General features: G+C 49.8%; 2 protein-coding genes across 3 annotated transcripts; both read right to left on the bottom strand.

Moving 5' to 3' along the window:
- Window positions 1-125: 125 nt before the first annotated feature.
- sgcg (sarcoglycan, gamma) lies at window positions 126-8475 on the bottom strand. 2 transcript variants are annotated; one of them, XM_053873663.1, is made up of 8 exons: window positions 8347-8475; window positions 4447-4644; window positions 3980-4084; window positions 3620-3707; window positions 3091-3210; window positions 2628-2700; window positions 2439-2562; window positions 126-998 (listed from the first exon to the last, which is right to left on the bottom strand). In XM_053873663.1, the coding sequence occupies exons 2-8, from the start codon at window positions 4642-4644 to the stop codon at window positions 831-833; spliced, it is 876 nt and encodes a 291-aa protein (XP_053729638.1). In that variant the 5' UTR covers window positions 8347-8475; the 3' UTR covers window positions 126-830. The 2 variants fall into 2 exon arrangements, with proteins under 2 accessions (XP_053729638.1, XP_053729639.1); XM_053873664.1 differs by lacking the exon at window positions 8347-8475 and adding an exon at window positions 8195-8314.
- A 2533-nt stretch (window positions 8476-11008) lies between these two features.
- Window positions 11009-12627, bottom strand: rps25 (ribosomal protein S25). The gene is made up of 5 exons (XM_053873665.1): window positions 12552-12627; window positions 12009-12098; window positions 11752-11935; window positions 11121-11219; window positions 11009-11047 (listed from the first exon to the last, which is right to left on the bottom strand). The coding sequence occupies exons 1-4, from the start codon at window positions 12552-12554 to the stop codon at window positions 11125-11127; spliced, it is 372 nt and encodes a 123-aa protein (XP_053729640.1). The 5' UTR covers window positions 12555-12627; the 3' UTR covers window positions 11009-11047; window positions 11121-11124.
- Window positions 12628-12883: the final 256 nt, after the last annotated feature.

Genomic DNA, 12883 nt, shown 5'->3' with positions numbered 1-12883 from the left:
ACATATAGATAAAGAGATAGATAGATAGATAGATGGATGGATGGATAGATGGGGAGTTCCCACTTATTGAGACAAATACGATAGAGAATTCCAACACGTAAGAGAATAGCATCAGCTTTATTCAACATACAAAAATAAATACGGCAAACACACTTTCCAAATCCAGAATGTGGAGGACAGCTGCACTGAAATGACACTGAGACTCGATGACAGAAAGCAGAAAGAGACTGAGAGACTCGAAGGCAAATATCGTGCAACCTTGGACAGAAGGCCGTGAACAGGCATGCAACCTTAAAAGGACAGTGGAAACACTCGCTACAGAAACACGACTACATCGACATGCTGCAGTGAAATTCAAAACATCCCAGGTCAAATGTAAAAAAACGATGGCCGTGTCGTGTCAGATCAATCTCGGTGAAATGTGTTGTGATCTGATTTGGATTATACATCAACGTTTCCTCTTTAATTCACTTCAAATACGTCAACACACACAGCAAAATTCAATTCAATACTGAGACTGACATTTCCCTCATTTAAACGTCAGAGCTATTTATTGCACCATGGGTTTATATTGCATAGGATGTAAGCTGAGATCCAGCTCCTAGTTGCCCAGCCATTGTACCGAGAATCACCCTCCGCTGTGAAGAAACGCCAGCCCAACAAGAGGCGTCTCGTCATCGTGTAAGTTCACCAGCAGGCGTCCGTGTGTGAGAGCGAGATGTCAGCGCTGGGGCTGCAGGTCCAGCAGGCCATGACGAAAACAACACCGGCGAGCGGATGGAAGCAGGTTCTGTCCTCTGTGAGGGCAGGAATCCAGCACCTGCTCAGACCTAGCACTCCTGGTTCTCGCTGCAGGTGGAGGTGACCCCGGCCTTGGACAGGAAGAGCTTGCCGCTCGGACAGACGCAGACCTCGTAGAGACCCTGAGCACTTCCAGAAACCCCTCCCCTGCTGAGGGGCAGGCTGGGCATGCGCACAGTTTCCGCGTCCAACACCAGCTGAACAACAAGAGAGTGACAACTGTCAGGGAAGCACAAATGGAACACCTCATTTCTGCCTTTCTCCTCAGCATGGGATCATCAATCCCGGGCCGCCGGGGGTCCCAGGTTGGGACATCAAGGCAGCAGCCCCAGGGCCTCCTCCCAGGTGGACATATCTCGAGCAGAACTAGGGTTCGTGTCCAAGACATTCTCACTCCCAAGGCATGAAATAGCTGCTGTCCTCCAGCACACGTCAGTCAGATGTGAAGCATGTGTCACCTTCTGTTGCCTTCACTGACTCGTGGACAGGTGGAGGTTCAGCCTGCGGGTGGCGCTGTCAAGCAGCACGGCAAATGACCAGGCTTTCAATGCCACTGCCTCGCAGAGGAGAAACACCTGTGCACCGCCGGAGGCTGACTTCAACACCTAAGTCCGCTTGAAACCAGTCGCCACTCGATGAGCGGGACTGAGGAAGTGTGGTGCAATGAGCACTGATGTCTGACTAGTCCTGAGGGAGTCCACGCTGAGGTTCTGACCAGACCTTTCCACCTCAAGGCCCACGATGATGCAGACAGAAGGGTCCGATGACCTGCCAGTGAACGTACAGCAACAGTACAAGCAGATCCAAGAGGAAGAATCCAGCCAGAGTCTGTGGTGGAACACACACACTCGCATGCTAAATTTAGCCTCACAGACGGAGCGATATCACATTCTGTCTTGAGTCTCATTTCCTCTTAAACAAGTGCCAAACACAGGCTGTTTAAATAAATTGGAATTTGATTTGGCCGTGGATCAAACCGCCTGGTGAAACTGAAGTTTCAAAATATACATCAATGAAGTAGAGGAATGCTTTGTGGTTTGTCCACGGAGCTGTTTATATTTTGAAGAACTGGCTGATGAGGCTTCATGAAACAATGTCCTTATTTTCCAAGCTCAGTAGGTGGCGCTCTCACATTAAAAATGATGAGGAGTCTCAATGAAATGCTTGTTGAAAACCAAACATTATGGAGCAGAGAGCACCATCTGGTGTGCTCTGAGAGTGAGGTTTCATGAAGCCTCACCAGCCCATCACGACACACAACACTTGTCACCTAAGTGTCAGCGGCCCACATGATCTGCGGTTCCACCAGTGAGGTAGAACGCGGCTTCGCACCAACACAGTCCTCAGCAGGATCCTGCCACATGGACCTCAGAGTCACTGGAGCACAGAGGTTTGGATATAAAGAGCTATTTTGGATCGGCCCTCTGAGGCATCGTGTCCCCACAGAGACTGTGACCTTGGCCTCCTCCTGACTAAACCTGTCCCAGATGAATCTGAGGTCACGCTCCAGGCCTGTTTCATGCACTGATTCTGAAGAGAAACAGAAGATGGAGCCCACAAAACACCAACCAGGTCCCTGCTGTGATCCCACACACACACACACCCGGCATCAGAAGGCATCTCAGGGAGCATCTCACCAGGCCAGCGCTGGACTGCAGGACCACGTCCATGTTGGAGAGCACCTCGATGTTTCCAGCCGGGGCTTTGATGTGGACCCCTTTAGGCGCATCCATGGTGAGGGAGCGCGTCGGACACTCCAGTCTGAAACACAAGCGCTCACCATGGTGAACTTATTCTCACCGCTCCGAGCAAGACAAGATTCTCACCTCAGATCTTTGAAGAGTTCAGAGCGCAGCAGAGGAGCCTCCACCGAGTGTTGGAACACAGCTCCCTCAGGACCTGGGGAGACACTTGAGCTCAGCTGAGGCCTCTCTCACACACACACAAACACACTGCCTCCATTTCTCCATTTTGCAAGACAAACTATTTGTCTCTTGTCGAGAAAAGCCTTGTTATCACAGTAAAATGCAACATGTTGCATGTTAGTTAGTAAGTCATTGAAGCTACTTCTTTGGTTGTAGTTTTACCAAGTACTGGCTAAAAATAATGACACTGTTTCATGAAGCCTCACCACTTGTAGCCGAAACAAAACCCTAAAACGTTGCTGGGAATCTTATGAATTGATATGAATTTAAAGCTACAACTCCCAGCGTTTGCGGAGGCTCAGTGATGTGTCTGTCAGCAGCCAAACTGTGGCTCCAACACAGAGCAGCCGCCGGCGCTACCTACCTGTGATGCGCAGCTTGTCCGGTCCGATGGCAGTCTGCTCGCCATCTGCTGTGAACAGCGTGTTGTCATTGTGGGACTGAATGAGCAGGTTGGGAGTGAGTCCCTCAGCCTCTTTTGGACCTGAAACACAGACACGGCGACGCCTGGAGGTGACATTTCACTTTGCTTGTGTCGTGATTCCAGACGAGTCCGTGAGCATCTGTTCTCAGGAGGGGTCTCCCTGAGAGGTCAACTTCAGCTGAGTTTTCTCAGTCCAGCAGTAACAAGCGGCGTGAGCGCCTCCGTGGCCTGGGTGCTGGCAGACGGTCACACTCAGGGCTTCATCACCCACCATCAGGACACGGTGACCTTCACAATCAGCCACATATCCCTGCTGACACTGTCACCCCCAGAGGCCGATCGGCCACATGAGTCAAACATCCAATCCAACTGCTGCCAAACACACCAGCCTCACACTGTACAACAGCATGAGGAGACACATGAGGTGACTCCGCTCATCATGGAAGCCGCGCAGGTGTGTGGCCCTCACCTGCGGATATCCTCGCAATGACATCACCATTCTCATTTCGGGCATGAAGAGACACATTTTCCGATGACTGGACCAGAAGAGGGGAGTCCTGAGGGACAGAGAAACGTCTTCAAACTGAACAGGTTTCTACCACCTCACACACCCGGCGTTGCAGCTTCTCGACAGCATATTGGTTTGATGCAACCACAACTCACGGAAAAATAAGAAGATGAATTCAGAAACTCGTACACTTCAGTAGGTGATTCATGATTCGCATGATCCACCATCAAACAAACCAACGATCAAAAAAATAAAAGCTGCAAGTTCATCCATTTTATACGGAAGAGGATTAGGGCCAGTGAAGAAAAGGGTCTGGCTCACGTCTCTGGAGTGGATCTCCTGCGCGTAGACAGGGAACAGGAACTCCGACTCGCCCTCCTCCAGCTTGACCCCTTCAGAGTGAACCTGCAGAAGTCCCATTCCGTCCTGCGGGTGGAATAATGTGGTCAGACACGCACAGAAGCTTACACCGAACATCAGCGGTGCACTGCCAGGTGAGGGTCCAGACTCTGGATGAGACTTCTACTCCAGTATTGTGGGGCTCCCAACTGCCTGAGACCACACAGTTGGAAGCTTTAGCTCAGAGTCGGAGACCATAGTCTGATACACGGGGCAAGAGGTTTCAGAGCCCAAGGTCAAGGTGGTGTTTTGTTTATCAATGACTAGCGTTATCATTGGAGCATCTTCTGGTGATCCCCTAAGTAAGAGCCACCACTGAGGAGGAGCTGGGAGCTAACGGTGGACATGCATCCATCCAGGACGCGGGGACATCCAGGAGTCATGCTTACCGTGTTGAACCACATGACCCTCAGGATCCAGATGGTGAGGGCGAAGTTGACCACCAGGACGATGATGAGCAGCAGCACAAACAGGTAGAGGCAGCGCTTCCTCCAGCCGTAGATGCCAATCTTGTAGACGTGGTCGGGCAGCGAGCGCGGCGCGGCGCCGCCCTGCGCGCTGCTGCTGACGTACTGCTCCCGCACCATCTGGAGACACACGGTGAAGATGGTCAGGTCCCTCCAGAAGCTAGAGCAGGAACACTGGAGCTCAGAGGGAAGCGAGTTGAAGAGCTGAGGACATGCTTGTTCAGGACCCTCTGAAGTAACAGGACCCTCCCAGTTGCTTCAGACCCTAACTCCACATAATATCACCCTCAGTCAATTCAGAAGATCAGAAGGTGTTGAGAAGAAAATGCTTCACGTTGGATTTGAAGATTCGTTCAGTCCCATCACATCATCCTCATGTGATGGGAGCTCATGTTGCCTAGTGGTGTGTGAGCGCACGCGTCCGATACTTGTGGGGACCCATTCCTGGAAACACACCTCCTTGTGGGGACCTTAGGCCAGACCCCGCAAGGTTAGGCCTCAATTTCAGGATGGCTGTGTCCCACTCCTCCCCCTAACACTAGCACTGACACCAGCACTTTGATTATGTGATTAGTGATTATTTGTTGTTACCAACGATGATGAAGTTGATAAGAAAAGCCCTTGTTCATCTGAAGCGTGAGCTCAGCACATTCCACTGCTCCCTGGACTCAGTCGGGGACGTTCATGTAAACACGGACGACGGTCGCCACAGACAAGCAGCACATGCTGTATGTCGGACGCTGGATGAGTCACGACCTTGAGGTGTCTTCCAAACTAGAGAATCTATCAGCACAGCTACATTTGGCGTCAGAGGTAGGACGGCGCTGAGGTGATAACAGAGGAGGGAGGGAAAAAATCCAATTTATAAGGACCATTTTCACATAGAAAATACAGTATAGTCTACGAAACATTTCATTTATCATCAGAATGTGGTGTGAAATATGTTGAGTCCACTCAAGAGTCTCTGACCAGCGTCAGATAAAAATGAGTAAAAACCTGACTAGGATGAAGTTTGCAACCGTGTTTTCCAGTGCACCTGCCAACGTGCCCTTCAGCAGGAGACAAAAATAAAACCTCAAGTCCACATCACACACACTTCCACTGCAGACGGGTGGGAGAGCGCGAGTTTGGATTTGTTTTCCCTGCTGTCATTTGCATTCACAGATGCCTGGACCTCACTGAGCTTCCAGCTCCATTTTTGGTGCAGTTGAGAGATTTAAATGAAACATGTGGATTGATTGCTCTCTGTCTGGCGCCGGTTGCTAATGTGCTGCGCATTTCGACCCTCGTCTTGGAAATAAGGATAAAAGTGCTGTTTGTCCTGCTTTCATTTTGTTTGCTGTCAATTATTCTGAATGTAAACATGTTTCTTTAACCAGTCCTTGACTTGTATTAAAAATAAAAACAATAGTAATATTCAAATGAGATGTCTGCCTCATTCACTACTCTCTTGGAACAACCGCTTCAATGAAACCTCACCTCAACTGTAAACCAACAGCGCCACCTACTGAGCTCTGAAAATAAGGAGCCTGCTTCGTGAAGCCTCACTGGCCCATCAGCAGTAAAAAGTGTATGAATGATGCACCTGAGGAGCAAAAATGAAAGAAGATTTACTAGTTACCTTGAGACGAAGGTCATCTATGCTGTCAACATGTTTGTGTTGAGTCATGGCAGAAGGAAGTCAGTGTTGTCTGAGGTCAGAGGTCAGCGGGTCGGTCCCGGATGTAAGTAACAGTCAGAGCTTGGAGGGAACACCGAGCTTTGAAGAAGCTACAAGAGGGTTAACACCATCGTACAGACCAGCGTGAACGACGGATGAACTCTGGTGAGAAGTTTGGGGAGTGTGGGCAGAAGAACGCGACACCATTTCAACTCTCCGACTGATAAATGTCTGCCGTTCCTGACGCCTTGCACCGGTGTTTTATTCATGAGCCTGACTTGCACTCAGAGCCAGGAGATCAGGGAGCCAACGGAAAGCATGACTGAGTTTCCAGCGGAGAAATGAGAGGGAAGGAAAATGTGGTTGATTAGAGAGTGGAGGAGATTCTTCTGGTCTCTCGGCAGCGGCCTCACAATAACAAGAAACTCTGGGTATGAGCATGTTTGAAACCACAGCAGCAGGAATGATGTGAGACCTCCATCCAACACGGAGAAGCTCAGGGACCAACCGAGGATCCACGGAGGCGGGACGTGACGGCGCTGCAGAACCCTGGCCCTCTCTCCTGATGACCCATTTGCTGCTTCCATCTTCTTCAGGGAGCCAGTCTTCAAGCTAAAAAGCCATTCTTTGACGTTACCAGATGTTCCGCCAGCCGCCACTCCCAGGAGTGAGCGGTGGTACGAGCCCGAGCCTGACAGTCCCAGCCTCCGACTAAATAATGAAGGTAAAGACCTCAGCTGGCTGACGGATGAGACGTGTTCTGTCCCGGCCTGTTCGTCTCAGGCACAGGACCCTCGCAGGGAGGTCGCTGGAGGCAGCTCCACACAGCAGCTTCGCCTGCACAGACGGCATGTGGGAGCCTGACGCCACTGCACAGATTCAGTGGCTCGTCCCGCGCCTCGCGTGTGACACCAAAACCATCTTCCACACAGATGACACCAGGTGAATCTGCAGCCGCTTCTGTTTGAAGACTCAACTCTGACTGAGCCACATCCATTTCAAGTCTTCCAAAGATCATGAACATGAGGACTAAGGTTCACGTTAGTGAGCAGTATTAACTATTAAGTAGGGATGGGTGATATGGACCGTAAAAAATGATCAGGATAGCGATAACGATAATGATCAGGATAAACCCATGTTCCTCCTCCTCCATGTGTTGGACACTCCAGTCTCTCTGTTTGATGATGGAACTCAGGAGTGGAGTTTGTCTCCAACACCATGGTTTGTTGACGTCTCAATAGAACAGCGAACTCAGTGCAGAGATGAGAAACCCAATGTTTCAGGTCTCTGGTAGAAGCCGCTGGTGTCTGACAGGCTGCTCTGCCAGCTTTATTTAGGGGTTAAATGGAGCCGTCTGTCTGTTGTGTCTCATGTCTCTGAACAGTTGACTTGAACTATGGAGCAGTCTGGACACAGTTCCTAGATGCTACTGAAGAAACATTAGATACATATTCAGCTGACAATGAGTCACTCTCGGTAACAAACGAAGCACTTTTGCTGAGAGTGATGCCAAGATGGATGGGTGAAATTGACCGAGTCCTATTCCAGGCTCAAGTGAGAGCGAGGCCGCTTCATTACAGCCTTAATGGATGTGATCAAACTGGTTTAATGGCAACATTAAGAGGACGAGAGAGTGAAACAGGCTCATTTCCTCCAGCGTCTGTTCGACACGCTCTTCCTTAGCAACACAAACAAACAGTGGCGGAGCAGGCGGGCCGCACCACACCATGTTGACTCACTCACTCACGGTGGCTTCACTTCAGCGGAACACGGAGGGTCACGTGACCCAAGTGCTCGCCGCTGTCGGTCGAGTGGCCGGCGTCATGTCTCCAGTCTGCCATGTTGTCTTCCTAAAATAGTCCCGTGTGTGAAGAGCTAAATTTAACACACACGCGCGCGCGTATAACCGCAACAAAGTAAGCGAAGTAAATGAGTGATAACGTGAGCGATATTCTCTCCCCAGAAAGTGGCCTGACGCGCCTCTCAACCGTGAGCTGGATCTCAACTCACCTCAGACTCCACAGCCTCAGCAGCCCCGCAGACGCCAGCTCGCACTTGGGAAAGCCACCGCGGGTCCAACGGCGCGCGGAAGTGAAAGTGCGTCGCGGGAGTGAAAGTGTGTCGCGGGAGTGAAAGTGTGTCGGAGGAGCGCAAGGACTCACCGCTCCGTGGGCTCCGCGTGAGTCCGGCACCAGCGGCGGCAGCGGAGGGTCTGGGCTCCTCTCGCGCGTCTGACAGCCGCGCAACAGCTGCGCGCTGTAAATCCAGGAGAGAAGTCACCTGGATACTCGCCGCCAGAGGGCGCTCCTTGCAGGCGCGGAACACCGGAGTCAGAGGGAGGTGGAACCGAACCGGCAGCGCCGGAGCTCTGAGCTCCAGGGACACGGGCGGGCGCCAGGCGAGCCGCGAGTCCCGCCGGGGGGACTCTGACTGGAGGATACGGTTCCAGTCCCATAACTATATATACACGTATATCAGTCTTTGCAGTCCTGTGTGTCGTTTCCGCAGTCTTCAAGTCATGATCATTGTCATTTCCATCACTTTTAAATGTGTAATTATAGCTAAAAAAAAAAAGGCAACTCTTGCATGTAGCTAGCGAAATAAATGAAGTGAAGTACAGTTGTTGTTTTTTTGGAAGAGACACTTCAGAAGTCTTTGAAATCATTGCGTTCAATGTAACGAGTGCAATGCTTACAAACGGACAGCAGGTGGCAGTAGTGCTACCGAGACTACCAAGAAACACGCAAAAGAGCCGCGAAGAAGAGGCCGTTTAGCAGTGGTTCGTGAGTGAGGACACCCTCCATATGTGGCCTGTGTTACCACATGAAAGTTCACGATTCATGACAGTGATGTGACTGTGGTTTATAATGTCAAAATGACCAGCTTCAGACTGTAGCTGGTCAGATAACTGGATGTGTACTTATTAAACCGTCCTAAAGTTGTGTTTGCCAAGTGTGTTCTTATTGTGTTTGTTTTTTTCTTTTTTGTTGCAGCATTAGTAATTATTGTGAAAACCCAGCAATGATATAAGTATTTGTGCGGAGTATCATTTAGGTTGGTAGGTACAAGGTCAGTGACCCCTGGATCGGACTGTCACAGGGGTTGTGGCATCAGTTATTTTGAGAAACTGGAAACGCAATGAGGTTTTGAGGAAGATGAAGTGAGGGATTTTGATGCTCTGCTTTCTCTCCGACGGCAGTGAACACGGCAGGTCAGCGTCGCTGACATGGATTTGAAGCAGAACTGTTCCTCGATGGTGTATTTGTTGATTGACAGCTCTGAATTGTGAAGCTGGTTGTGGTCTGTTACAAGCAACTTGTCACATGGAAGTGAAAGCATCAGGCAACATACTCACCAATGGATGGTGTAGAAGGGCGGCAGCAGCTGAAAGAGAAGAAACCACAGCAGGTGACGCGTCGGCTTCATCAGTCGATCTGAACGTGGTGAATAACCTGCCGCAGGAGTTTGGTCCAGATCTACTGTCACGCTCAAGTGACTCACTGAGGCAAAACCCAATTGTTTTGAGAGAGAAAACAAACGCAGACGTTGCGCTCCCACCTGCTGCTCCTGCTTGAGGTGACTGGAACTTGAGTGAGGGACGTGCGGCAGCATCCATCAGTGGCCTGCTGCGACCTCATGCCCCCAGCCAACATCTGACGGGGACGGCTGCCATCTCTTATCAATATCTCATGACACTTCACTGCCAGCAGCGTCTGGCAGCTCCACAAACCGTATAAATGATGAATCTGCTGCAGGGAAAATGAAATGATCCACCTCAAACCAAGAAGAATCTCTGAGACGAGGAACCAAGAGAGCCATCGCTCACAGGCCGCCGTCATGAGTCACAGAAACGACTCTCTCTCACTGTGGCAGGCAGCAGACCGGGGTCTGACAGGAGCTCGACAGGAACCTTTCAATAAAGGAATCCAAAATATCAGATTATACGCAGAACTCGTGTATTCATCCGTCAGTCGGTTTAGTTTAGCTCCTCCCACTGAGCATGCCTCCTTCACTGCGATTGGTCAACAGCAGAGCAACCGTTCAGAGCAGCACAAGACGCAACTGGAGCTGAGCAAAACAAGATGAATATATTTAATTTCCCCTGAAGGATGCAAACTTAAGCAAATCCTTTAGGACGAACCCGACACCCATTAGTCGCACGCCATATAAAGCAAGAGACTGGAAACACACGGGTCAGTCTGGGGGAGAAAAACTGAGCCAATCATCCCTGATGTGGCAGTTGGTCTGGACCATTCATGACGTCACCACCTGTACGTACACATATACGTTCATAGCCAGATAAACCATCAGTGGCTCAACTGAAGCGTCCAGACATCATATCCAACTACATGATGGAAGTACTGCATCATATAGGAGCTTTAAATCACTTCAGCACTCTGGATGAAGAATGTCAGATTTTTAAAGACTAGCTACAAAGCTCAGGAGGAAGTGGTACTTATCAAGTCAGACTCAAGGCTGTGGCCTCTGTGACCTGGGCATTAACAGTTGACATGAAGATAAAATCGGTCAGTTCACAGCAGCCTGTGACGCCATAGTCCCTGAAACTCGACAGATTATTCATATAAATGACTGGAAGTAAACCGAATCTTACAGACGTCCCGCTCCTCCAGAAGGGCAACATTGCAGAAAGAGAGATCAACAGTTCATCCACTATCCATGAAGGATGCTGGGCAACTCGGCAAAGCACCTGCATCAAGTCCTGCAGCAGGTCAAAGCCCTCATGACCTTTGAGTCAGGTGTTTTCCTTCAATAGTTTGACCAGCATTTGTATTACACAGCCAGAGCGAAGAAAGGACAGACAGGTTGGTTGTTTTGATTCATCTTTAATAACAAACAGGAAACCTACGAGACACAGAAGACACAGCGGGTCAGTTTCCAGCCGAGCCAGACCGTGGGCTCCGGGCTGCACACGCACCTGATCATGCCTTCTCTGCTGCTGCCTCCTCATCACCTCCCTTGGTGTTGCGTGTGTAGATGAGCTGTGCTCTGTGTTTGGACACCAGCTTGATCATGCCTGGGAACACAGTCGGAGACGAGGCGCACTCGTGTCATCCATCGCAACAAGACCAGCAAAATATTGATACACGTGTGTGCGCAATAATGCAAATCACGCCTGTTGGATCAGGCGCCGCCATCTGTTGATGCTGTGACCAAATCGCTTCAGTAGAAGAGACTGATCGACACCACATTAGCCACCACCAAAACAAGGGCCAAAATTCATCAGAATTAACAAAGAAAGTGAATGCTTTATAATACTGTTTTTTAGGCTTTAGGCAAAAAAAAACTCAATTTATCACCAATTCAACTGGTACCATGAGGTGAGAGGAACTATCAGTTAACGCATCCTTTAACACAGAGCAACAGCCATGGACTGAGCCTTTGATCAATAGTTAACCTATTCCATTCAACACGGTTCATGAGTTGACTGGCTGCAACTCTGCAGATGAGGGTTTGCTGCAGCAGGTCCTTGCACACGTTGAGCTGAGCACTTCTGCAGTGGTAATACAAAACTGCACACACTTGAGAAAGGGGCGTTGCTGACGTACCTTTGGCGAGCAGCTCCTGCAGAGCGTTCCTGGCCAGAGAGCCACGGATCTTCAGCCTCTCAGACACAACAGCGGGTGTGATGAGTTTGTAGTTGGGCACTTCTTTGTACAGCTTGTCGTAGGTGGCCTTGTCGAAGAGGATGAGGTTGTTGAGCTTATCCCTCACTTTTCCCTTGGACCACTTCTGCTCACATTCAAAGGAACAAGGCAACAGATGAGCCATCCACTGTTGATCCAACCAGGACCGACAATCGTACCTTCTTCTTGGCTTTGCCTCCGGACTTGTTGACCGGGTCCTTGTCCTTCTTGGACTTCCCAGAGTCCTTCTTCTTGTCTTGTTTAGGAGGCTGCGTCAACAGCATCAAGTGAGTTAGAACACGGTGTAAACAGAAGCCAAGAACAAACGGCTCAAACTCAAGTCTCCACTCGTCATGACGGCACATCACACCGGCATAAAAAAGACCTCGTCACTCATTCCAAACGTTTTCTACGGTCACCAGGAAGCGCAAGTGTCGCAGAATGAACAAGTTATTATAATTCGACACAGGTTTGCAGTCAGTTTCTGTATTGGAGTTTCATCGTTGACGAGCAACCGTAAGCAACACGCGAGCATGGTGGAACCGTCAAGCTAACAAGCTAGCCCGCTGTTCACACCGCTATTCCCCCCGCAACTACCGACCTCGGTCACTGTTTGATGACAAATACAGGTACATGAGGGCTTATTCCGAATTGGTTCACCTCGTTATTAATGTGAGACAGACGCGGTTTATCGGTGGTTTGTCGGTAACGAGCGTGCTCACCATGTTTCCTCGTCAAGATGTCGGAGTGAAAGGAAGTCCACCCGTGCAAATGCCCATTAGACAACCCGTATATGCGGAAACGCAGAGCTGGGGCTTCTGGGAGATTGAGTTTCAAACCCATTTTAATGGTCATTGTCGACTTATGCATTAAATGAATGATGCATGAAAATGATTACATTAAACTGAACCATACTATTACTATTAGCAAACAAAAGCCATGTTATCATCGTTATAATCGCACAAACAAATTCGTGCCTACTGCCATCTAGCGCCAAGGAGAGATTGTTCATGTTCAAGCGCAGCGTGTCTGAATGTAGGTTTTCCATAAATAC

Source organism: Synchiropus splendidus, chromosome 8, assembly GCF_027744825.2.
Source record: "Synchiropus splendidus isolate RoL2022-P1 chromosome 8, RoL_Sspl_1.0, whole genome shotgun sequence".
In the NCBI taxonomy this organism is placed as follows: Eukaryota; Metazoa; Chordata; class Actinopteri; order Syngnathiformes; family Callionymidae; genus Synchiropus; species Synchiropus splendidus.
This window is presented reverse-complemented; position numbering and strand designations above follow the sequence as displayed.